The sequence below is a fragment of the Ranitomeya imitator genome, chromosome 7, assembly GCF_032444005.1.
Source record: "Ranitomeya imitator isolate aRanImi1 chromosome 7, aRanImi1.pri, whole genome shotgun sequence".
In the NCBI taxonomy this organism is placed as follows: domain Eukaryota; kingdom Metazoa; phylum Chordata; class Amphibia; order Anura; family Dendrobatidae; genus Ranitomeya; species Ranitomeya imitator.
In genome coordinates, this window is record NC_091288.1 from 39,435,877 (window position 1) to 39,461,324 (window position 25,448).

The window sequence follows — 25,448 nt, forward strand, 5'->3', positions numbered from 1 at the left end:
TGTGAAATCATGCTTTTTTGTGTGTTTTTTTAAAGCTGCTTTTTTTTTCAAACGGTGCATCCCAGGATATGTAGAACGAAAAGCAAAGGGAAGAAACGAGACATCTGTAGGTATGAAGACCGGAGATGATGCAATATACAAACTTATACATATCACCGGATAGACTTTTTTGCTCTGTTACTGACTATGGGTCTATGAAATGTTGAAAAATCACAACTTTACTCATACTGGACATACACTAAGACTTCACGCCTCCTATGAGAAGAAAAAGTTGTATGCCCCCTTATGTCCATCACAGAGTGTCCGCCATGGCCTATGATTATTTTTTTTCCATCCTAATATTGAAATACAAGAATAATTACCGCCAGGCCAGCACCTTTACTTCCTACTATATTGGCCAACTCCAAAGTTTCTTCTACAGCAAACAATCTGTTAAAGCCATCACCGATGCGTCACGCCGCTACTCCCCTCCATTTCTATAACCACATTTTCCATTTATTACTTGGAGCACCTTATGCGATCAAGCAACTGGAGGAAAAGTATTTCTTACCTTAGTCTAAGAACAAGGTTTACGGCAGATGGAGGTCTGTTGTCTGGATGGCTTTCATTGGAAAGTGCCTAAAGGACGGAACGTGTCGGTTATTTCAGAGAAATGTGGTAATAAGTGGGGATGATCGAATAGCTTTGGATAATTCATTATCCAAATAGCTGTAGCGCTTACCGACTAGCTGCATCGGGAACCCGGACACCTGGAGCACTCCCGATAATCAGCTGCTCAGCGCCGCAGATTCATGAGTCGCGGCTGGGTGACAGTCACAACAAACAGGCTCTCCATGCATGTGTTGTTACTGTCACACAGCCGCGTCAAATGCATCTGCAGCGCCAAACAGCTGATTACCGGGAGTGCTCCACATATTTGGGGTACGGAGGCAGCTATTCGGTAAGCGCTACAGCTACTCGGATAAGGAGTTATCCAAAGCTATTCGCTCAACCTTAGTAATAAGGTTACAGAGCAAAGACTATTTCACATGACGGAACATGTCCAATCTTGCCACACCCTTACTTCTAAAAAAATGATATATGGAACAGTTCCCTCGATGTCTACATTTTGTTCTGCTTTTGTTCTTTTTTTTAGCTCCCTTCTTTTACACTTTTTTGTAAATTTTTCTTAAAGTTTACATTTTTCAAACAAAGACTCAATCTGATCACCTGGATGAGACATTATACATCGCAATTTATACGGAGTTTATTGGCATCATTAAAGGGAATCTGTTGTTACGATTTACCGCTAGAGGGTATTAGGTGAACTCTTAGTACCCTCTTTTAACAATGCTTGTATTACTTTTTACACACGTACACTTAGCGTTTAGGGCGAAGTTGAATGGTCCCTGTCTCCCTGCCAGTGGTTACCGGACTAGTCTGGGACCGCTGTCAATCGAGGTCACAGGAGGTAGCACACCTACAACTGTGTAACTGACATCCTGGAGTGTACGGGGAGATTGTGAAAAGGAGAAGAAGCCATCCATATTCTCCTCCTCCCTGCTTTTCCCGCACAGGGAGGAGAAGACGCCTTCCATAATCTCCTCCTCACTGCTCTTCCAGGACAAGGAGGAGAAGAAGCCGTCACTCTTCTCCTCCTCCCTGCTATTCCCACACAGGGAGAAGCCTACCCTCTTCTCCTCCTCCCAGCTTTTCCTGCACACAGAGGAGAAGCAGCTGTCCATATTCTCCTCCTTCCTGCTCTTCCCGCACAGGAAGGAGAAGAGGCCATCCGTCTTCTCCTCCTCCCCGCTTTTCCAGCACTGGGAGGAGAAGAAGCCGTCCCTCTTCTCCACCTCCCTGCTCTTCCCGCACCGGGAGGAGAAGAAGCTATCCATATTTTCCTCTTTCCTGCTCTTCCCGCACAGGGAGGAGAAGAAGCTATCCATATTTTCCTCTTTCCTGCTCTTCCCGCACAGGGAGGGGAAGAAGCCATCCCTCTTCTCCACCTCCCTGCTCTTCCCGCACAGGAAGCAGAAGAAGCTATCCATATTTTCCTCTTTCCTGCTCTTCCCGCACAGGAAGCAGAAGAAGCCATCCATATTTTCCTCTTTCCTGCTCTTCCTGCACAGGGAGGGGAAGAAGCCATCCCTCTTCTCCACCTCCCTGCTCTTCCTGCACCGGGAGAAGAAGTCATCCATATTTTCCTCTTTCCTGCTCTTCCCGCAAAGGAAGGAGAAGAAGCCATCCATATTTTCCTCTTTCCTGCTCTTCCCGAACAGGAAGGAGAAGAGGCCGTCCGTCTTTTCCTCCTCCCTGCTTTTCCAGCACTGGGAGAAGAAGCCGTCCCTCTTCTCCTCCTCCCTGCTCTTCCTGCACAGGGAGGAGAAGAAGCCGTCCATATTTTCCTCTTTCCTGCTCTTCCCGCACCGGAAGGAGAAGAGGCTGTCCATATTTTCCGCTTTCCTGCTTTTCCCGCACAGGGAGGAGAATAAGCCGTCCCTCTTCTCCTCCTCCCTTCTCTTCCCGCACAGGGCTCATAATAAATCCCATACCCATCCGCGCCCCCACCCCATTAGCACCCTGATGTTCCTTTGCTATTCTGGGAGGAGAATTAAATTTGTCTGAGTGATAAGTTCCACTGGAGTGACAGCCTGGGTGGATGGACCCTCCCCAATCATCGGCAAGGGTAGACCACCAATTTTGGTCTCTTGCTGTGTCTGTCTGATAGGGAACGTTTTATGTGGATCTCTTCTCCTTTTGGAGTGGACCGTGATAAGACTGCACACTTGCGCACATTTTTTCATCACTTGGACAGAGAGCATGATCTCAGGGCGGCTCTTATTATTAAAAGAAAAAAAAGAAGACGGAGTCTCTGCTTCTGTATACTCAGCGGCTTTGAACATGTATTTATTACCACTTTCATACTCCATCATTACACTTCTATTCATTCACTGAGTCACATTTTCAGCCATTAAAAGATCATGAAGACATGCCGCGCGGCAGGTCGGCGCTTACCTGAGTATCCTGTAGATTCAGATTTTGCAATCTTGTTTGTGTATTGCTGTCTGTAGACGTCTAAAAGCGAAGAACAAAAGAATATTTAGGTTGGTGTAATAAATATATTGTGTTATGCTGTTTGACAGGCAGCAAAAATAATCATTTCCATTTTTTCTATTCTAGCTGCAATGCAAAAAAAATATTCATTACTGGTCTTGACCAATTTCCTGCAGATTTAAGAGGATCTCTGACATGACAGCTATATTTCTGAACAGGACACATACTGTATTATTAAGTGTGTGCAATAATGAAAGAGTGCAACGAGCCCCTGCATTCGGGAACATTGGACAAACTAATGTTATTTCTTAAAGCACGCTTGCCTACTTTCTGCAGGTGTCGCAGTGTCGGACTTGGGTGACAAGGGCCCACCAGTAACCAACTCCAGGGCCCCCTTTTCAGCTACATACAAATGTGACATTATCCTCAATCACAAATTTATATAATAATGAACTGGGTAGATTGATAAATGAATAAGATGCCGCCTCTGTCTGTACATAGTGATTCCAGTATATTGTGCTCATATAATAGCGTGGTGGCCCTCCGAAGGATTCTCCTGTTCTCCTATCGGCCAGTCCAAGCCCGGCAGGTGTTTTTCAGGAAAGGACATGAGTTGCGTCACAGCGCTCTGGAAATTTTCTGCATTGACCACACTCAATACTGTCACACTTAAAACACCATTGTGTTCTAGGATCTAAGCAGTTGATTGATCAAAACCGCCTTAAAGGGAACCTGTCAGCTGATCCATACTGACCAAATCATGGGCAGCATAAATCAATGCCTAGCGGCATGACTTTAGCGGAATGACCAGTCAGGGGCAGTGGTCTTGTCCATTGTATTCGGCCATCTACTACTCATGTTGGGGGTAACTGGCTTACTATTGCAGAACGGCCTACCAGGGAATTCACCGGCTCCTCTTTGGGCCAGTCCGAGCCTGCCTCTGCTCTATTCAGGATGAGCTACAGCGCCTCATTTTCAATGTTTCAGAGCAGCAATCTCAGGATCACTGGGGTCTTAGCGGTCAGACCCTCAATCATCAGCAAGCTATTTCCTAGCAAGCAGCTAGTTATCCTCTATTCCATAGACTTACTCTTTTTAATGTATAACTGAATTTACGATTTTCAGAAGCACTTCCTAAAAAGAAATGGTCATCACTTTCCTGACATTAGGTCTGAACTCCCTTTGTTTGTGAACTTAACCTTTTTTATTAATTTACAGAACGTATCCCAAAATGATCTCCTAGATAATCTCAGCAATAACCTTGTCCTATGTGGCCAGGTCTTGCATATTGGAGACATCCATGTACCGTAAGTAACTTTTTAATCACTGGACATTCTTAATATTCAGGAAAAAGAAAAATAATCATTTCATACTCCGATTAACCAATTTCGAGGTCCATTTTTCATCTATTTAACGCAACGTTGGCTTTCACAGTTGTAATCGCATCTGTAATTTTAGCACCAGCAGGATTCTATATCTTTGCAATGTATCTGTGGTTGGTTACAAATCTTCTGTAAAGTGTCATTATGTGCATGTTTTGATCGGGTAATTAAAAGTTGTAATGTCACCTAAAAAAAACACATTGAACAGCTTGTTCAAACTTTTTTTTATTTTCAAAGGTGATACACGCTGCCCAATCCATGGGCAGAACGTATCAGGCACTGGCTGGATGATCTCGGCCATGTACGCTGTGCCGTTTCAGAGTAAAACATACTTTTATAAGTCACTGGGGACCGAGCAGCGCTGGTGACTAGTAGGACAGGTAAGCTCCTGACGACTTCTCCTTGAATTCTCCCGCCAGGATTGGCAGGTTGTGTGCGTATAGGCAGAGACCTGTCATTCCAGGGTAGGGAGAAGCCGCGGAGAACCCACCCATCTGACTAGTCTCTAGCGCTGTTCAGTCCCCCGTGGATTTTAAATTATGACAATTTCTGAAACGTAACAGGGTTTCAAAGTCAAACATACCTTGCTGAGATCACACAGCCAGTGTCTGATATATGCTGTCCGTTTTGAAAACAAAACAAATCATGGTCTTGCGATACTCTGCCAGCAGTTGTCTAAGCCACCGCATCTATATGAGGTCAACCAGTTGTTGTTATGTGAAGTTCAGGCTATAAAGTTTTGCAAGTATGCCATCATAATATATTAAATAGCTAAAAATTGGGGTCCTTAACGAAATTTGTAAAAAAGCTAAGGGTGGATACATTTTTCCCGTTTTTTTATTGATCGAATAATAGTAGTGGATTACACTTTATCATTTGCGAACAGTGCAAAACATAACAAAGGATAAAATACCAGATAAAACTAAGATGAAAAAAATATCATCCTACCTCTGCGTTTTCATTGTCATCATTAATTCTTCTTGGCTATGCAAAAAGAAAAAAAGAGAGAGAGAAACAATCTGAAACCCCAATATGTGTATATGAGTACATAGAAGCAAATACCGGAGAGGCAGAGGACCACCGTACCTTCTCTTTGGATAAGGACTCTTTATATTCAGGGCTTTTTTCGTCCAATTCATCGTCGCTCCATTCCCAGTCTCCGTCTTCTGTTTTATGCAGGTGACCACTCGAGCCAGGAACTCTTCTGACCTACCAAGAGATGAGGGCTTAGATTTATTAATCGTCGTCTCATTAAGTGAGTAGTAGACTTGTGGATCAATGGTTGAACGTCGGAGAACTGATGTTCTTAGGGATCTGCCCAAATAACAATTCCATAAAGTGACAAATCAAATCATAATTTCTGATATTAAAAGATGTATCACGAAGATAACGCTTTGTCACGCGCTTATGGATGCTGTAGGTTTTATCCCGTACTTGCATACTTTTCAAAAGTGTCATCCAAGAACATATTTCCGTTCCTGTGTAGCCGAGCTTTATTTTCTCATCCGCCTCTCAATCACGTCTTATGTCGCGATCACACCCCCTAAACTTCCATAGGAGGGTGCTGCTGAACCTTCCTGAAAACTCTGAGAATGAAGAAGGTCACACCGGTTTTCATGTTGAGCTAGACACACGATCTAATAGTGGCTGCAGAGCAAAATATTTTTTTTTTAAATTTTGCCTCTCTGTTTTGGAGATATTAGCAAGGTATTGGCAACTAACTGGTTAACTTTAGTTAAGTCTAACATGTTTTAGTCGGCTGCAGCCGCTATGACATGGTATGTCCAGCTCAACATGAAAAGTGTAGTGAAAGGTCTTCTTTAACGGCTTGAGATGTCAACCTGAACTGAGCAGCTGAGCTTAACGATCGGCTGCAGCGCCGTTGATGTGACATGAGCGCTGCAGACACCGGGAGCAGCGGCGGAGACTAATCGTTGGACCCAAGGACGATGAATAAAGTACAGCGTGTTTTTTTTTTTTTTTAACTACAGACAGGAGTTTTCTGAACTTGAAAAACACCTTAAAAAAGAATGGTGATAAAGATTGGCGGGTCATAACTTTGTATGGCGATTAAGGCTTCTCTTGCCAATACCATCTGATGGCAACTTCAATTTAAGTATTGTTCTCTGGATTAGCAATCCCATTTTGAACTAACCTAACTGTAGTATTGGTGTTAATCCAGAAGAGTCTTCATCTGTTTGTTAGAATGAAGAATTTCTAGAGCTTCTCTCACTCCTTAGAAGACCAGACTGGTCAGTTGGGCAACCTAATAATTTCAGTAAGGACGAATATTTCATGAATGCTGCATTTCCCCTAAGGAGTTGCTGCCAGATTCACCATAGATTGCATCTGATTCGTACAAAGGATGTCTCTCAATCCTGAAGATGCTCATGAAGAATATGGGCCCAGAAGAACCCCATGTTTAGGGCTTCCGAACGCATTTCTGTTTGAAGATGTGTCAGTATAACTTTTAGGATAAATCCAAATCCAAAGGAACTGACTGCAGAATAAAATAAAATAATCTATTTAAACTTGCAAATACTGTACAGTATTAAAAGTTTTTCCTATTTTCCACTATGATTTTTAGGGACTGACTACTCAAATCATCTCAAGTTCCCGGGCGTGAATGCACATGTGTGACCACCATTCTATTTACTGACTATGAGACCTATGGACATAGCCAAATCGGTATTCCCATCTTCAAAATCCTATCCCAATATGCAGTAGGTGTAATGATATTAGCAAATATATCCAATTAGAAATGTAGTATAGTTATTCTGATTCTCTATGTCTCTTTCCTCATGTGCGGACATTGCAGGACCTTTGGTATCCATGGATATGACCACTGATAGTGACAATTAGCTAGTTGCTAGTGGTCGTAACCATGGATACCTAAGGTCCAGCAATGCCTGCACATGAGGAAAGAGACAGCAAATCAGAAAAACTATACTTTTTTTTCTAATTGGAGATTGTTACTAATATTATTATTACTACACCAACTACATATTGGGATAGGATCTCGGAGATGGGAATACCCTTTAACTTCAATTGGTTGGTCACAATTGTAACTCATTAAAAAAAAAAGAAATCTAAAAGTCACTAATTACGGATAGAATTTTAGAAATTTATCCAAGAAGAAATGCGTGTGATCTTGTTGCAATCAACAGAACACAATTATATCCACAAATTCTCAGAATCACATTTCATTTCATTACAAAATCCAAAAAACTAAATCATGACACTAATTGATCACTGCAAACTCAAGAGATTTCACAAAGTCAATCGTGGAGCTATTCCAATAAAATAACGAGCTGTATTCCAAAGCAACCGTTCTGCTACTAGACTGAAATGTTTCCCCTCTGTATGTTAATGTGCGAGTGGTCCAATGGATGTCTCGGAATCCTGGTCTTTCTGGTCCCGCAATAGCCGGTTCGATTCATTCTGTCCTTTGTCTTTGCAGAGGGGGGAGCCGAAGATGGTCCAAAGATGAGAGGTGGACAATTTGAGCCCATTACCATTCATCATGGGACAATCATAAATTTAATTTAATTTCATGAGACATGCAGGACAACTGGGTTTATATATAGAAGAATCGTTTTGATGCTGCTACAGAGGGCTAAAAGATGGTTGGCAACAAATTATACAGGAAAAAGGGGTGACCGTTTCCCTTTAAATTGCAAACAGGATCTATTAGCCACAGTCAGCTATAATAGGAATTACTGGTTCCACAACACCATAATATTTTACAAAAGGATCTCCTTAAAGGGTATCAGTCAGCAGGATTTCACCCCCAAAACTATTTGTGCGTGCATGTAGCTCTTTCAAAAACAAATCTCGCAATATCTTCACTTGATCAGTCTGTTCCTCTGTTCCTGAGAAATCAGCGTTTTATTGGATATCCAAATGAGGCAGAAGTGCTTTCTTCATGTGGTAGCTCTTCCCAAGCCTCTCTCGCTCTCACTCCTGTTTGCTCGAAAGCTCCTTTGTTTTGTGACTTCAAGCAAAGCTCTCAATCAAGGATGAAGAGGCGGGATGGAGCAGGGAATAGAGCTGGAGTGACAGAGGCGTCGGAAGAGCTTCCATGAGCCAAAAGCACTTCAGATATCTCAGGAATGGAGGAACGGACTGGCCAAGTAATGATATTGCCGGATTTTGTATTTAATAGGGCTACATGAGGATATAAGTAGAAACAAAATGACCCCTAAGACAGCAGGTTTCTTAAAGGCAATATATAGGATAGCTGACAGCTACTTGCTAAATTGCTAATCCTGATAAATACACTGTCTGAAATATATAATAGACAGTAATGCAGAGTTCCAAGTAAAGGTGCCCAAAAGTGTATTAAGCAAAGCTGTAAATATGATATAAAAGTCATTACGGTATCCGTGAAAGAAGCAAGATGAAACGCGCATCGGGGTGGAGGGATGCAGTACAACCTCTTTCGTAGACATTATCGGCAATTTTGTTTTAAGGGAAAAATTACATTTATACAATATTTATAACTCTGCTTAATCTAATTTAGGCACTTTTACTTGGAACTCTGCATTACTGTCTATTATATATTACTTACAATGTGTTTACCAGGATTAGTAATGTAGCAAGTAGCTGTCAGCCATTCTATATAAGGCCTTTATAGGTCTTGTTACTGCGTCTCCTCTTGGCATGAGGCACCTTACTTTTATTATTATTGATCTACTGTGTATTTGTATAATTTTTAATAAAGAACAACTTTTTATACTTACTGTCTTAAGGATCATTATGCTTCACTCAATTGTGGAGTGTTGTCCTTTCTAATGTTAGGGCTTTTGGGACAGCTATGATTATGAGTATATAAATAGTCTTTTTTGGTGGAGGGGAGGGGTGAAAACCTGTTGACAGATTCGATTTAAATGTAGTAAGTCTCTTATTGGTTGCTTACAATACAAGTATTATGTTATGAAAATGCTCCAGAAAAAAAAAAAAGATCTATAAGGAAAGGAAATGACCCGTATTTGATTGCATGCAGCACAAACATCATTAACACCAACCTACGAAAAAAAGAGCAAATAAAAGTGAACCCGTCAACTACATCCTAATTAATAAAGATGAAGTACCCTTCTGCTGCCATCTTGCTCATTTTCTGAACCTGGCACCAAGCTCGTATTTCCAGAATTCTGCTCAGCCTACTTGAGCAAAACAAAACAGCATCAGCCTGCTCTCGAAACGCCTTGCAAAAGTCACACGTGGCGTAAAGAAGACAATGGTAATGATTACACAACCTGGCGGCTCAGTTCACAATTCATTTCATCAAGCGTGTTATTTAAAATGACTCTGGTTTTGGACGTGAGGTGCATTTTTCGTTAGTAGGATGGGAATTTTCAGCCTCGGTGTCGCTGTTTATCTGCCGGCTCTTGTGATTTCTTCATACATTTTGAAGGGGAGAATATCATTTGAATCTTCGGATGAAGCGGCTCAATGGGTAAGAACACCAACCAAGCAGATAGGAGCTCTTGCACTTAGAATTACAGCATCGGTGACGTGTGGAGAGTCGCAATATGGTGACAACATAAGTTTATGTGCCCATACTGTACCTCTGTTTGTCTTCTATTTTATACAGGGGCACACAATGATCAATTATGCCAACTGGTCTCCATGGGGCAATTAACCTTAAAAACATGGCTGACATGCCAACTGGTCTACACAGGAAAATTAACCATAAAAACATGGCACTGTGGTGTCATAAGAGGAGCCAAAGGCACTTAATGTGCAGCTGTCCAAGCTCCAGCCAATTAGATCCAATAGTGGACCCCTGGACGAAGCATTTCAGTGCAAAACGCGCGTCGGGTGTGGTGGGTGCCCGGGTTCTTCCTCCTGGTAACTATACCTATATTCAATATCTTTGCAGTATCTATTCACCTTGTCCTAGCTGGCTTAGTCCATTTGACTGCTTGTATTAGTGCACTGTGGAGATATGTATAGACATATATATGTGCCATTATTTACACTAGTATTTATATTTATTTCTGTTTAGCTATATGTTCCATTTGCACTCTTTGCACCTTACTTATATTAATGTTATACTAAGCCAGATACTATTGCTTTGTTACTGCTATTGAGGTTGTTTCCTGTGTGGGTCCCACTGTTGCTGCTGCACTGGTGGTTACTGCCCTACCTTTTATGTTTCTGTATGTTTGTCTTAATAAAATTTACATGGTTTTTATTACTTTTTTGGTCTCAGTGTGAAGGTGTTCTTTTGGTATTTTTTTATTGTTTTTTTATTAGATCCAATAGTGGTCAAGTTTCTTGCGGTACGTAGGAAACATGGAGGGCCCCATTTTTCTGTCATGGCTTATGATTGCATGAAAATGTTCTTTTTTTATATTGCATTGATCTATCCCTGATACCCAGCTTAATAAAAGAAGTGGCATCTACAATAAATGACTACTTATAATGTTATATCACTAGACTTCGGAATGACTGGAGGATGTTGGGTTCATAGTCAAGGGGAACAAAGATCCAAATTAGGATTCTGAGCGCTTATGAATAAATTTGCATGGAAATGACACTGTTATATATCTTATTTTAAAAAAAGTCATTACCTATTAATTAGTAGTGAAGAACGAACGTGCTCGGATAATGTCTTATCAGAGTATCTTGGGTGTGCTGGTTTATTATGTTCGAGTCCCTGCAGCTGCATGATTTGTGGCTGTTAGACAGCCTGAACACATGTGAGGATTCCCTAACAAACAGGCAACCCCTGCATGTGTCTAACAGCCACAAATCATGCAGCCGCGGGGACTCGAACATAATATACGAGCACGCGAAAGATACTTGGATTAACACCAGCGTGTGCTCGGATAAGACGTTATCCGAGCACGCTCACTCATCACTATTAATTAGGCGACACTAATCAGTCACTATCAAAGGCTGCTCAAATATGTCTACAAATCTGTCTGTAGTACAGGATCAGAAACTGGAGAAACTGCCGAGGCTTCTAGTGCAGAGGAGATAATAATAAAAAGGAAAAAAAACATAAAAAAAAAATAAAAGCAAAACGTCCTATAAAGGTTTAACCATATAATCATTGGGTAATTAAAAAAACAAAACAAAAAAAACATTATGATTGTGTGCCGCTGTCTAATATCATCCGAGAATACATGATACAGATGGGAAATCCCATTTGCAATATCTCTTGGGTCTCCACTTAATAGCTTATGCTCTCAACTGGTAAGAAACTTATTTTCTTTTCAGTACAATAAAACAGTCAAGTAAATGATCATTTACAAAGCGATTTTACGGATTTTAGAAGCCAAGAAGTCTGTTATTATTGCAGCCTCTTAGGGAACTTTTGGTTCCATCTGGTCTTGAATTATTCATGATGAATTTCCGCCTTATTACTAGAGGCTTAGTCCGCTGTGTAATACGTTCTTGACATTACAGGTACAGAGCTTCTGCCTCGCCCCGGCTTGTTCACATTTTAGTCATTATTTGCATTTTTTTTGCTTTTCTAAAAACCTAAATCAGTCACTTTTTCTTACAATCAGGACTGAGTGACACATCAATAATTAATCCCACACTGGCGTCCTACAGTTTCACTGCTGTAGTACAATGTTAATTGTCTTGACCATAAGTAAGATTTTGCTCAAATAGGAGAAGAAAGAAAGGGCATTTCCATAATATTATTTACTACTCTTCTTTTTTTAGCATTTTATAGGCATACGTTACCTTTTTAATCTAATATTTTGGTAATTTTTGAATGTGTTTTATACCTTCATCATAGATTACAGCACAGTACAGAGATTGTAATCACTTACAATCAGAGACGTAACAAGAGTCCGATGAGTCCCGATGCAATATTTGGACCTAAGCCCCTCCCTGAATGTTGGTCAGATATAAGGGCCCTTGTAGCTTTTTAAATTTTATGAAAACATACGTGTTGACCCCAGTAATGTAATAATGTCCCCTATCCTCTACTCATATCAACCTTTCTGTGCCCTTTCCTGGAATAATATCCCACATCCAGGGCCCTTCCTGGAATAATGTCCCCCATCCTGGCGCCTTCCTGTGATAATGCCCCATCCTGGTATAATGTCCCCCATCCTGGCACCTTCCTGTAATAATGTCCCCATCCCCATCTTGGTACAATGTCCCCCATCCTGGCGCCTTCCAGTAATAATGTCCCCATCCCCATCTTGGTATAATGTGCCCCATCCTGGCGCCTTCCTGTGATAATGCCCCATCCTGGTATAATGTCCCCCATTCTGGCGCCTTCCTGTAATAATGCCCCCATCCTGGTATAATGTCCTCCATCCTGGTGCCTTCCTGTAATAATGTCCCCATCCTGGTATAATGTGCCCCATCCTGGTGCCTTCCTGTAATAATGCCCCCATCCTGGTATAATGTCCCCCATCCTGGCGCCTTCCTGTAATAATGCCCCCATCCTGGTATAATGTCCCCCATCCTGGCACCTTCCTGTAATAATGTCACCATCCTGGTATAATGTCCCCCATCCTGGCGCCTTCCTGTAATAATGCCCCCATCCTGGTAGAATGTCCCCCATCCTCACGCCTTCCGGTAATAATGTCCACATGCTGAACCCCTTCCTGCTATAAGCCAACAATACTCAACCACTGATTTATTATTATTACCCTTCTTGCTTATTACTTAGCAGAACTATTATTTTTACTTTATTCATTGTTGGCTGTAGGGAAAAGTGACAACCTTAAGGATAGGAAGGGAACAATAGTTCGCCCCAGCTAATGATGGCACCACAAAACACGTCTCATCCAATGCTTAACGATGATCCATTACCTGCCATACATTTGTAAGTTTGTACCCAATATGTAAATGCCTCTGTTCTCCTGATCTGGTGACGTTTTTATAGTGTTCTTGTGCCTCTCCGTTCCTGAGTTATGGCCCCTATTCACTGTATATAAATCTAGACTTTGCAATGAAGTGGGTGTGGTCCTCAAAAAGACTTTCCTAGGGAAGAGTTGAGAACCTCACCCACTTAGTTGAAAATAATAGATTTATATACAGGGAAGAGAAGGCCATATCTCAGGAATGGAGAGGCGCAGAAACCAAACAAATACAATGCCGGAGTCAGGAGAACAGTGGCATTTACCCCACAGGAAACAATTACACATGTGTGGCAAGTGACCAGCCCTCTTAAGCTGGACCTTATGCGTGAGCGTTTGGCTTATTGGGGCACTACCACTGGACTCTGCTCATTAGACACTTTATGATCATTTGAACACTGTGTGAGGAGGAAGGGAGGCATCAGAGCCTGGGAATTTTACACTGCATTATCCATCAGTAAAGATGTTAAAGCTCCTGAAGTTTATGAACTGGAAGAATAAAAATGGATGAGAATAACAATGTCAACAATTCTAATGAACCTCGGACTGCGATGGCTGGACAATTGGGCCAGGACATGTCCAGAACGACAGCTTTAATTGTTTTTTACCATATGCAGTGATTACTATTCAGAAAGAACAAGAGTTGAATTATCAGCATTTGCGCCCAAGTGTTATTGGTCTACGTGGAGAGAAGATTATCAAGTCTTATCTGATCCCACAGAAGAGCTAATGTGGCACAAACTTCTAAAAAGTTACCGCTGGTGTCAGAATACAGCGAGCATCGCCACTTGCTTGGTATAAGGGGTGTGTAGCTGTAGACCAGAGTGCACATATTGATCTCCTCCATGACTAAAATCACATATAATGGTCAAAAAAGGATCAGTCCTGCACCAAGGAGCAATGAAAGTGGACTAATCTAATGAAAAGAATCACATCGGCTCTGATTCATCGCAATAAGAGGATGTACAAGAATTCTGATTCTTTTGCCATTTTCACACCATTTTTGGCCAAGCGGCAAAGTTGGCACGACTGGGGTGTAATGGGGCTTGGCAACACCCACTAATCAAATTCATGGTGGCGTTCCCTAAGCCACAGTCTATGACTAGAGTAAGGTTTGTGCTGAGGAGCACACGAAGGTCCATGCCACTCCTTGCTTCACCTGATCATGAATAGGCGTGTACCTCTTAAGGAAAGAGGCGGCTCACAATTGAACCCGCCTCCTCATCAAGACCGGTGTGAAAAACTCCATTCTTTAGCATTTGGGGCCACAGTCCTTTACATTAGGCGGACATAGGGTGTGCGCGCATCGCTTACCTGGGAAAGAGATGTCACCAGAATGTACTACAAGAAGAAGACCGTGTGATGCTCGGAATAGTGATTTACTGGAAAAGTATGTGTCTAAATATTGTTGAAAACCAAGTTCCATTTTTTTTAGGCACTGGCATAGTGTCATGGCAGTGGCCTCTTTCTACAGAATAATGCCCCTTACCACAGTGACTCGACCCTTTGTTGATCGATAGCTGACGTACATCTGACAATAGGCGCCGGCCAAGAAATTGTTTGCCTGTGTAGATCAGTGGTCTCCTTGCTTCTGTGCTACTTCCTGTTCTTAGGACACAGTTTTTTGCGCATAAGCAGAACGCTGAAATCTACACCTTCAGGAGGGTAAGATAGCGGGCAGAGGGAAGGAGATCGCTGATCTGGGCAGGCGCAGGTTTTTCTAGCAGGCACCTAATGTCAGATGTACATCAGCTATCAATCAACAGAGAGAGGGAGGCACCAAAAATGTTAAGGCAGAGTTTTGTTAAGGGCATTCTCCCGCCCATAGCACTTAGCCCCGCATTTACATACCACAAATAACATAGCATTTCTCAAGATCCAAGCAACGGATTGGCAATATAAAGATACCAATGAGTTCATCTTCCACTGGGCTACATGCACATGTAAGTGGTTTAGGTGGGTCAATCTTACTGACAGATTCCCTTTAAGCATTTTCTCTCTAGTTTTCCGGATTCATTCACACCGATTTCTTTGATTTATAAATATTGCGGCATGTCTACGTGAATTGCTCGTCAATTTCAAAGTAACTGCAACCCCAAAGTAATGATGACCAAAAACCATTAAATTGGTAAATAGACTCATCAGTCTGCAAATACTCCAGGGTTTAATCTGGCATGAAATGTACATGTCACATTCTAAGTGGCTGTAGCTATTACAGACTGTTGTTCACTTAAAAAGGATCAGTAAATGGTCATTAAAATTCACTAACATAATAATTCACCAAGAGCTTAATGGGTAAAAAAAAAACACATTTTACTTTTAGGATCCACTGAATCATATGTGACAATATTCATAATAAATGGCTGAATGCCCTCGTTCTTTATATGACATGGCCAGGCTGGTCGAAAGTAATCAATAACCATTACATTCCCGTTAATAGGTATATCAGGGAAGTGTATTATACGGAATTCCACAGTACAGTATTATGGTCTTCATTTATCCTAATTTCTGACTTTACCCCCAGGAGCTACTCTGACTATTAGCTGAAAGGAAAATCAAATTCTCCATCAATTCCATTTATAGCGCTGCTGGAAACAAGAAAGGGGATTGTTATGTTTGCTTTGCTTTTGCTAGAATCAACCTATAATAATAATATAACGCTTCTGTATATCTCTCGTTTCAAATTAAAGTGATTCTTCATGGATATACAAAACCCAAAGCAAAAAACCCTCAGTTGTCCATTATTTGTGACTGTGACAAAGTTACAAGGTAATGCTGATGCCCTGTCCAGATTTCCCTGTTTAGGAAAGTGAATGTGCCAAAACTCCCAGCTTTGGGCAGAGGGGGGTGAAATGTGATTAAGTCACTGGCAAGGTGAAGAAGGGGAGATATGTTTCGCTGAGGCCAATGGCTTCAGTGATTTAAAAACTTAGAGGTTTATCCTCCAGCATATTAAGTGTTGGTAGGAGTTAAGCAGCCAATTTTTTTGAAGGGCTGCATTTTTGTGAACAACCATAGAGCAGGTGGGAGGTTGTCCACCTTATCTCCACCAAAGGGTGTGGCCTTTTTTCTGATGACACATTCCCTTTAAGCTAGCCAGAAGGCTCTGTGCTCTAAATAGTAGAAACAACTTAAATGCTTCTTTAGCTTTGATCATATGTCCTCGTATAGCCTACAGGTAGAAGTAGGCTATCGTAAATAGCTTTATTTACAGACATGAAATAATAACATACAATGTTTTGCGACGAAGCAGAAGCTGGAACCCGATACAATAACTGTTACGCTGTAGCTCAAAGGCAAAACATAGAACAAAGGCACAGACCATATGCTACACAATACAGTGTGCTACTGTCACAATTCCACCCCTCAGTGTGTCTGGGATGCCGTTACTGACAGCTCACCTGTCCAATCTGATGCAGGGGTATGCTTAAGTTGTCAGTGCCTTGATTGAAAGCTCAGTCATCCAGTCTGCTGCAGGGGAATGCTTACCTATCAATGTTTTGATTGACAGCATGGCTGGCCAATATGAGACTGGGAGGTTCTGGGCTGTCTTCAGGTGTTCCCTGTCCCATGTGATTGGGACTGGGGCTATCAGTCCAAGACACTGAGATCAGTGTGGTTTGTGCCTTGTGTTCTGCTTGTGGATCTTTCTGCTGCCTGACCTTGGACCTCGTTCTGACCATCTGTTTTGCTCCTTTTGCTCTGATCTGCTTTCCTCCTGGTATTCTGACCACTACATGATTAGACTTTTGTCTCTTCTCTCTGTTTATGACATATGCTCCTGGCTTTTGATCTCGGACTTCTTGACTACCCTGACTTTCAGTTTGTCCACGAACCAGTTATGAAATAGTACAGAAACAGTTTTTTGCATTTAAACGTATTTTAAGATATCAAGTGCATAAAAAGACCTGACATCTGAGGTTGCAGTTTCCCATTAGCAGAGCGTTGCACCTAATGAGCTTCCACTACACATTCCCCAGCCAGTTTTAATTAAACTTTCTAGTGTTAAAATTCGCCTTAGAGTATTATTGCATTTAAACAATTAACTGTCTGTAAATTGCACCGTAAGCTTTTTCGGCGACGCTCGGTTTTCAGCTTACCATATGCTTTTTAACATTAACAATTCAGTTACTGATGAGGACTTGTGTTGTTAGCAGATCGCCTTCATCATGGGGGGATAATTGAACGCAGAAGAAAATATCACTTCTTTTTAGAGGGCTATAATTATGTATGAGTGGGTCTCCGAAGGTGCAGACGTGGTTTAATGTCTCGGATACCCTGTATAACTGAGCTTGTTCTAAAATGTAATTGTCGGCAAACAAAACTGCTAATATATCGCCTACCTAGAATTATCTAGTAATACTACTGGCTAGAGATGAGTGAACCTGTTGATGTTTGGGTTTGCCGAACATACAGTAAAAAGTTTGTGTCGAGTACTAACTTGACCTCAAAACCGAATCCAAAAAGAGTCAATAGAGACCCGAATTTTGGGGCCTTAAAATGGCTGTAAAATTGTCATAGTCAGGGCTATGGGGCTGCAAAAGGAAGCGAAATGGGGGTATGAGCAGGATAATTGTCCTGCAAACAAATGTGGATAGGGAAATTATTTAAAATAAGACAGAATAATAACAAAAAAGAAAAAAGAATGATCTTGAACCAAAAGGTGGAGGTCCAAGTGGAGTAGGTGGACAAGGTGGTGTAGGTGGAAGAGGCAGAGAAGGAGGTATCCAACATTGCTTTAGTGGGTTTTTTTTGTCTTAGTTAGGGAACAGATTCAAAAGAACATAGAATTAAAAAAAAAATAACAATGTAGAGCAAGAAGGCGGAGGACCAAGAGGAGGCGGTTGAGGTGTTGGTGGACGTGGTGTAGGAGGAGGTAACCAATATTGGATTTGATTTTGTTTTTTTGGGGAGGTTCCCTGAAAACAGGCAGTAAAAAACTGCTGGCCACTGTATTTGTATACAGGCCATGTAATATTATGCACGGTTTTGGGGTGAAAACAATGAGGAGAGCATCATATATGGGACGTGGCCGTGTTGCTGCTGGTGGTGGTGTAGCTGCTACGGGGAGAGAGGACATGGTAGATCTGTGCCTGCTACCAGGGCTGTGAAGTCGGAATCGGGGAGTCGGTATAAAATGGAGTGACTCCGACTCCTAAACTATATAATAAATTGTGTTCAGTAGTTCAATGCAGCATTTGCTGTAAATGTTTTCATAAGAATTTGGAACGTTATGAAATGTCCTATAAATGTCTGTTCTTTTCCTGATCTAAAGATCTCGGCTTCAGTTGAGATGAATCTGTGCCGCACTTTATGTACATGCTCAGCAGTGACCAGTGCTGTGGAGTCGGAGTCGTGTAGTTGGGAGACAGTGAAATTGAGGTTTTGTAGGTTTGGGTTTACCGACTACACAGCCCTGCCTGCTATGTGCCCAAATGAAACACCTTTCTCTGGTGCACGCAGGTGTCAGGATGTTCGGCATAATTTCGTAGGCACGAATACTGTGAGGCGAAAAGTGAGGATAGAACAAGTAGAGGAGGTTTTAGATTGGTTGACTGAGAGTGCCTTCAGTTCCTTTGATTGGTCTTCCTCCCGGTTCCTGCTAAAAGCACAGATTTTGCACCTGCGGTCCATCGGCATCTGTTTTCCACCTCACCCCCCTTGCAAATCAGGCAAGCAGTCTGAGCCCCAAGACATGAAGCAGTCACTTCTGGTTTTCGATGACTCTGAGGTTTCATAGGACATCCATATAGAACTTGCCAACAATTGGAAGAAACTGAGTGCACTGATGCCCAACCACTTGTTCAGTTGGAGGATGAGTACGTGGGAGTGGTAGTGCAAACGAGCAATGCACCACCGAAAACATCTCTAATGATAATGAAACACAGGTGGCAACTGCTGCAGATTTCTGCTGTTTGTGGTCTGGCAAGGAGGGCAAGGGTGAGGACTGGGTGGAACATCATGTGGGGGATTATTATTATTTTTTAGCGCACCATTGATTCCATGGTGCTGTACACGAGGAGGGGTTACGTGCAAAACACAAATAGACATTACAATGAATAAACTAAACGTGACAGACAGGTAGAGAGGAGAAAATGCCCTACCCTTGTAGCCTTACACTCTGCAGGATAATGGTAGAGAAAGTACGTTGAGGGGGCTGCAGCAGCTCTGGTATTGGTGAGGTGGCATAGAGGTCATTGCCGGCAGTACGCTGTTCGGAAGACATGGGTTTTCCAGATCCACTTGAAATTTCCAAAGATAGGGGATAATTGGATGTGTTGGGCCACAAAATTCTACAAGATAGGGGATGCTCGGGGGGGGGGGGGGGGGGGGTTGAGAAGTCTTACAGGCGGTTGGATAAAGATTGTGGAGGAGAGAAAGAGGTCTTGGGAGGACCAGAGATTACCTGGTGGGGGATATCAGAAGATTAGTTCAGAGATATAAGGGGAGACAGATTATGGATGGCTTTGTAGGTCAGTGTTAGTAGCTTGAAGTGAATACTTTGTGGAACTGCAAGATAATGAAGGGATTAGCAGAAGGGAGAAGTGGGGGATTACTGAGGAGGACAGAAGTGGATTAGTAGGGCAGCTGTCACGCTGTGGCAATGCAGGTAGGTGCAGGCTCCACTAGATGGCAGTACAGTGGAAGCAGGACTGCGCCTATACAGAGTTGGCCTACAGTGCAGCAGTGAGGCTACCACAGGTGGAAGCAGAAAATCAAACAAGCCGAGTCAAATCCTAGACTGTAGCACAGTGCGAAAGGAAAAGGCAAACTCATGGTCAGAGACAAGCCAGGGAGTCAGCAACGGTCAAGAGCGGATAAGCCAAAAGACAGAAGCAGGTCAGGATACAAGAAAAGTAAAAACCAGGGAGTTAGCACACTTAAGGGAAACACAGAGTCATGACGGGAATCGGGGAAAACAGACAGAGGGTTAAGACAGCAACGCAGCAGGACAAATCAGAGCCATCAGGGTCAGCGACAGCAGCACTAGGCAAAAACTATAACTGACATCGCCTGCAGGAAGCAGCAGCGATAAATAGCCAACCTGAACCCAGACACAGGCTGAGAAAGTTTAACTCTTGACATGAACAGACTGGGAAAAAGGGAAAACAGGACTCAAAACCCGATCTGTATCATGACAGCAGTAGAGTTAAGGACAGACTGCACATGTATGATGATGCGATGAAGGATGATGAAGTTCTAGACCCCACATGGAGTCAAGACCATCAGAGTGATGTTGGCAGTTTGGAGGAAGAGGCGGTGGTCACGCTGCCCCAGCTGACCCGTAAAACACGTATCAGGGTGCAAAAGTGCAGAGGGCGGCCCTTAGCCATAAGGTTGGCTGTTGATAAGCAAAGCTGCCAGTCCCTAGCTATTACGTCAGCTGCTACAAAGCACTGAGGCTGGCCATTAAGTTGGAAGCTAATGCGGACCACAACCAGCCTCCTAGCCATTAAACAACGTCCATGTTTTCTCCTATTCTGAAACCTCCACTGTCTCCTCATCCGGTCAGAAAATGGGGCCTGTCTATCCACGCTTTTGGTGTTCTCACCCTGCTTCCGCTGCAACTTCAATTCTGCCTTCCCGCTGAAAGCATCATATGTCACAGACCCACAAGGTGGAACTCCACATTGCACATGCTGGAGAGACCGTGCATGCAGCAGCAGCGGGCCATACTGGACTTTGAGGTGCAGCATGCACTGTTGAGTCGTTCTGTGGAACAGCACCACTTCACAACCAATGAGTGTCGGTGGAGCAGACAGGTTGTTTTGAAGTAAAAATGATTTTTTTTCCATCTATAATGGTTCCTTCACCAAAAGAAAGTAGTAATCATAAGATCATCTGATATATTAGTAATTTAATGACACCCTGTACTAAGAGCAACAGAGAAGAAAGTGATTTCATAGTCATTCAGAATGAATGTGAATTTGGCAGTCTAATTAAATGGATGTTTGATAAAACTTCAAATTTCTAAAGTCCGATTATAGGTTTATTAATTCAAAAAGAGTTTCTCATAACTAGAGAAAGTAGACCGAAGATCAATTAGGTTGATAAAGGAGCGTTTAACATATGAAGAAATACTATGCAAATTAAAGAACAATATAAAGACCTTGGAGAGCACATTTAACCTCAAGGACTGTACAATTAGTGCACAGTCGCCCGTCCAAAAGCTGAGAAATGTAGAATGTGCTCCCTATGGAGAATTATATAATTGTTAAAGTGACTTAGATAACAAGATCTTGGTGTCTATGAGAACATTTACCCCCTGCTGTACATCGTATGAGTAATACAAGGAAGGGGGTCGGTAACTATCCTAAGATGGCCACAGACAGTGGAGAACTGAGCAACCTGGAGGCTTCTGTCCCTGAAACTAATATTACAGTGTGATGTCACAGTATAGGGATAATACACACAGTGACGTCACAGTACAGGGATAATAAACACAGTGATGTCACAGTATAGGGATAATACACACAGTGACGTCACAGTATAGGGATAATACACACAGTGACGTCACAGTACAGGGATAATACACACAGTGACGTCACAGTACAGGGATAATACACACAGTGACGTCACAGTACAGGGATAATACACACAGTGACGTCACAGTACAGGGATAATACACACAGTGACGTCACAGTACAGGGATAATAAACACAGTGATGTCACAGTATAGGGATAATACACACAGTGATGTCACAGTATAGGGATAATACACACAGTGACGTCACAGTACAGGGATAATACACACAGTGACGTCACAGTACAGGGATAATAAACACAGTGATGTCACAGTATAGGGATAATACACACAGTGATGTCACAGTATAGGGATAATACACACAGTGACGTCACAGTACAGGGATAATACACACAGTGACGTCACAGTACAGGGACAATACACACAGTGATGTCACAGTACTGGGATAATAAGCACAGTGATGTCACAGTACAGGGATAATAAACACAATGATGTCACAGTACAGGGATAATACACACAGTGATGTCACAGTACAGGGATAATAGACACAGTGATGTCACAGTACAGGGATAATAAACACAGTGATGTCACAGTACAGGGATAATAAACACAATGATGTCACAGTACAGGAATAATAAACACAATGATGTCACAGTACAGGAATAATACACACAGTGATGTCACAGTACAGGGATAATAGACACAGTGATGTCACAGTACAGGGATAATAGACACAGTGATGTCACAGTACAGAGATAATAAACACAATGACGTCACAGCACAGGGATAAGGCTAGGTTCACATTGCGTTAGGGCAATCCGTTAAGTGCATAGCGCTAGCGGATTGCGCTAACGCAATGTTTCTTTAGGGTCCGCGTTCGCCGTTCCCGCTAGCGCAGATCCCCGATCTGCGCTAGCGAGAACAGACCTCGGACACACCTCAAACGCTGCCCGCTCCATACTCCTCTCCAGTCAGCGCTCACACAAGGTTAATGACAGCGTTAACGGACCGCGTTATTCTGCGGGTAACGCACTCCATTAACGCTGCTATTAACCCTGTGTGACCAACTTTTTACTATTGATCCTGCCTATGCAGCACCAATAGTAAAAAAAATCTAATGTTAAAAATAATAAAAAAACAAAAAACCTGCTATTCTCACCTTCCGTCGTCTGCCGATGCGCGCGCGGCTGCCGCCAGCTTCCATTCCCAGAGATGCATTGCGAAATTACCCAGAAGACATAGCGGTCTCGCGAAAGCGCTAAGTCATTTGGGTAATTTTGCAATGCATCACTGGGAACGGAAGCTGGCAGCAGCAGCAGCGCGCGCATCGGGACATCTTCGTTGGACGCTGCCGGGTGAGTATATAACTATTTTTTATTTTAATTATTTTTTTTAACAGGGATATGGTGCTCACACTGCTATATACTACGTGGGCTGTGTTATATACTGCGTGGCTGCTATATACTACGTGGCCAGTGTTATATACTGCATGGGCTGTGTTATATACTGCGTGGGCTGTGCTATATATTATGTGGGCTGTGTTATATACTAAAATGCACCTATAAATTATGGAAGCTAATGCCAGAATCCAAATATTTTAAACAAACATATCTTTATTCAATATCTAATATATAATTGCCTAGAATACTACTTCCTGCAATTTGTGCCAACTTCTGTGGCAATGTCCGGAGCTAATGTCCGGAGCTAATGTCCGGAGCTAATGTCCGGAGCTAATGTCCGGAGATAAGTGACGTCAACAGTGTCCAGAGTCTGATTGGTTGCCGCCTGCTGCGAGCGACCAATCAGAAACGTGCCGTACTGCGACACACTCCGCCCGCCATTTTGGTGTGATTTTTGAATTTTTACCTCACAGCAAGTTTCTACTGCGTGGAGGCGGGCCCAGTGACGTTGCTCTTCAAGCTCCTGCCGAATTTCGTCAAAAAAATGATAATACCATTTACCAAAACTATATATATTTAGTTGTGAAGTGGTTCAGTGACATTTTCACACCAATTTTGAACTTTTGTTTGGTGTTTTCTCCATATACTGCCTATTATTTTTGTTCTTTCTTACTATTATTTATTAATTGTATTATTCTTACATTTGAATAAATAAAGTATATATGGATTCTAGACTCCCGATTCTTTAGAATCGGGCTGCCATCTAGTAGTTTATAAAAACATATCACACAGGAGATACACATGCATAAAAACTTGGTACCGCCATATAGAGGTAGATGATAGCAGGAATGTATACACAATTCCACATATATATAGTAGTGTTCACTCAGGTTGACAAAAAGGCATATACAAAAATCCTTATACCCAGAGACAACAGAGTGTCCCAAATTAGCCGGGATATATTATAGTACAAAAAAGGATACAAAAAATATATGGTACCATATCCATAGCTATATATCTGGTTAAAGTATCCTTCAAAGTTATAAAGTTATAAAAGTAACATCATAGTAGGACTGATGTGCAAAGCTATCAAAAGAGAACATGCAAATGCCTCAAATACCTCATACAGGCCTCAATGCCAGACCAAAGTGAGTAATCAAGAGTTAATACATAACCTGTATATGCGGCACCTTCCCCATATATACTACGTGGCCAGTGTTATATACTACTAGATTGTGGCCCGATTCTAATGCATCGGGTATTCTATAATATGCATGTCCCCGTAGTATATGGACAATGATGATTCCAGAATTCGCGGCAGACTGTGCCCGTCGCTGATTGGTCGAGGCAACCTTTATGACATCATCGTCGCCATGGCAACCATTATGACATCTACGTCGATACTGTGCCCGTCGCTGAATCAGAAACGTGTGATTTTTACGTCCTTTATGACATCATCGTCGCTGTGCCCGTTGCTGATTGGTCGAGGCCCGGCGGCCTCGACCAATCAGAGATGCGGGATTTCTACGTCGATACTGTGCCCGTCGCTGATTGGTGGGCTGTGTTATATACTACGTGGGCTGTGCTACATACTGCGTAGGCTGTGTTATATACTACGTGGGCAGTATTATATACTACGTGGGCTGGGTTATATACTGCGTGGGCTGTGTTATATACTGCATGGGCTGTGTTATATACTGCGTGGCCACTGTTATATACTGCGTGGCCTGTATTATATACTGCATGGATTGGGTTATATAGTGCGTGGGCTGTGTTATATACTACATGGGCTGTGTTATATACTGCATGTGCTGTGCTATGTATTACGTGGGCTGTGTTATATACTACGTGGCTGTGTTATATACTGCATGTCTGCTATATACTACATGGCTCCTATATACTACGTGGCCTGTGCTATATACTATGTGGCTGCTATACACATAGATACATATATTCTAGAATACCCGATGCGTTAGAATCGGGCCACCATCTAGTACAGTATAATGCACATAGCAATGCCACAGCGTGGTGCTATTGCAATAAGTAAAGGTCACAGGAAATAAATAATATCCAACAAACTGCATGCAAAAACTGCATTAAGTTATGTACAGTAAAGTTCATGGTCCGGTCCATACCATTAACCTACTGTTCGGTCACGGACCCCAAACACGGACTTCACAAGTAAGCAGCTCATTCTACAGTGATTTTTAGCCTGGCATCATCCAGGCTGAAAACTATTTCTCGCAGACCTGGATTATGGCGTGGGACAAAACTGCGAACAAGTTAGGGATATGGGCAACACAAAGGT

General features: G+C 42.3%; 1 protein-coding gene across 2 annotated transcripts in view; it reads right to left on the reverse strand.

Annotated features, from left to right (window-relative positions):
- The window catches only part of STK39 (serine/threonine kinase 39), a 339,349-nt gene that overhangs the window by 178,571 nt on the left and 135,330 nt on the right, over window positions 1–25,448 (reverse strand). For both annotated transcript variants that reach the window (XM_069733077.1, XM_069733078.1), the window contains exons 11-14: window positions 5,505–5,627; window positions 5,367–5,402; window positions 2,998–3,057; window positions 551–618 (exon numbers count right to left, since the gene is read on the reverse strand). In XM_069733077.1, the coding sequence (XP_069589178.1) occupies window positions 551–618; window positions 2,998–3,057; window positions 5,367–5,402; window positions 5,505–5,627 (287 nt within the window). The remainder of the gene's footprint in view (window positions 1–550; window positions 619–2,997; window positions 3,058–5,366; window positions 5,403–5,504; window positions 5,628–25,448) is intronic.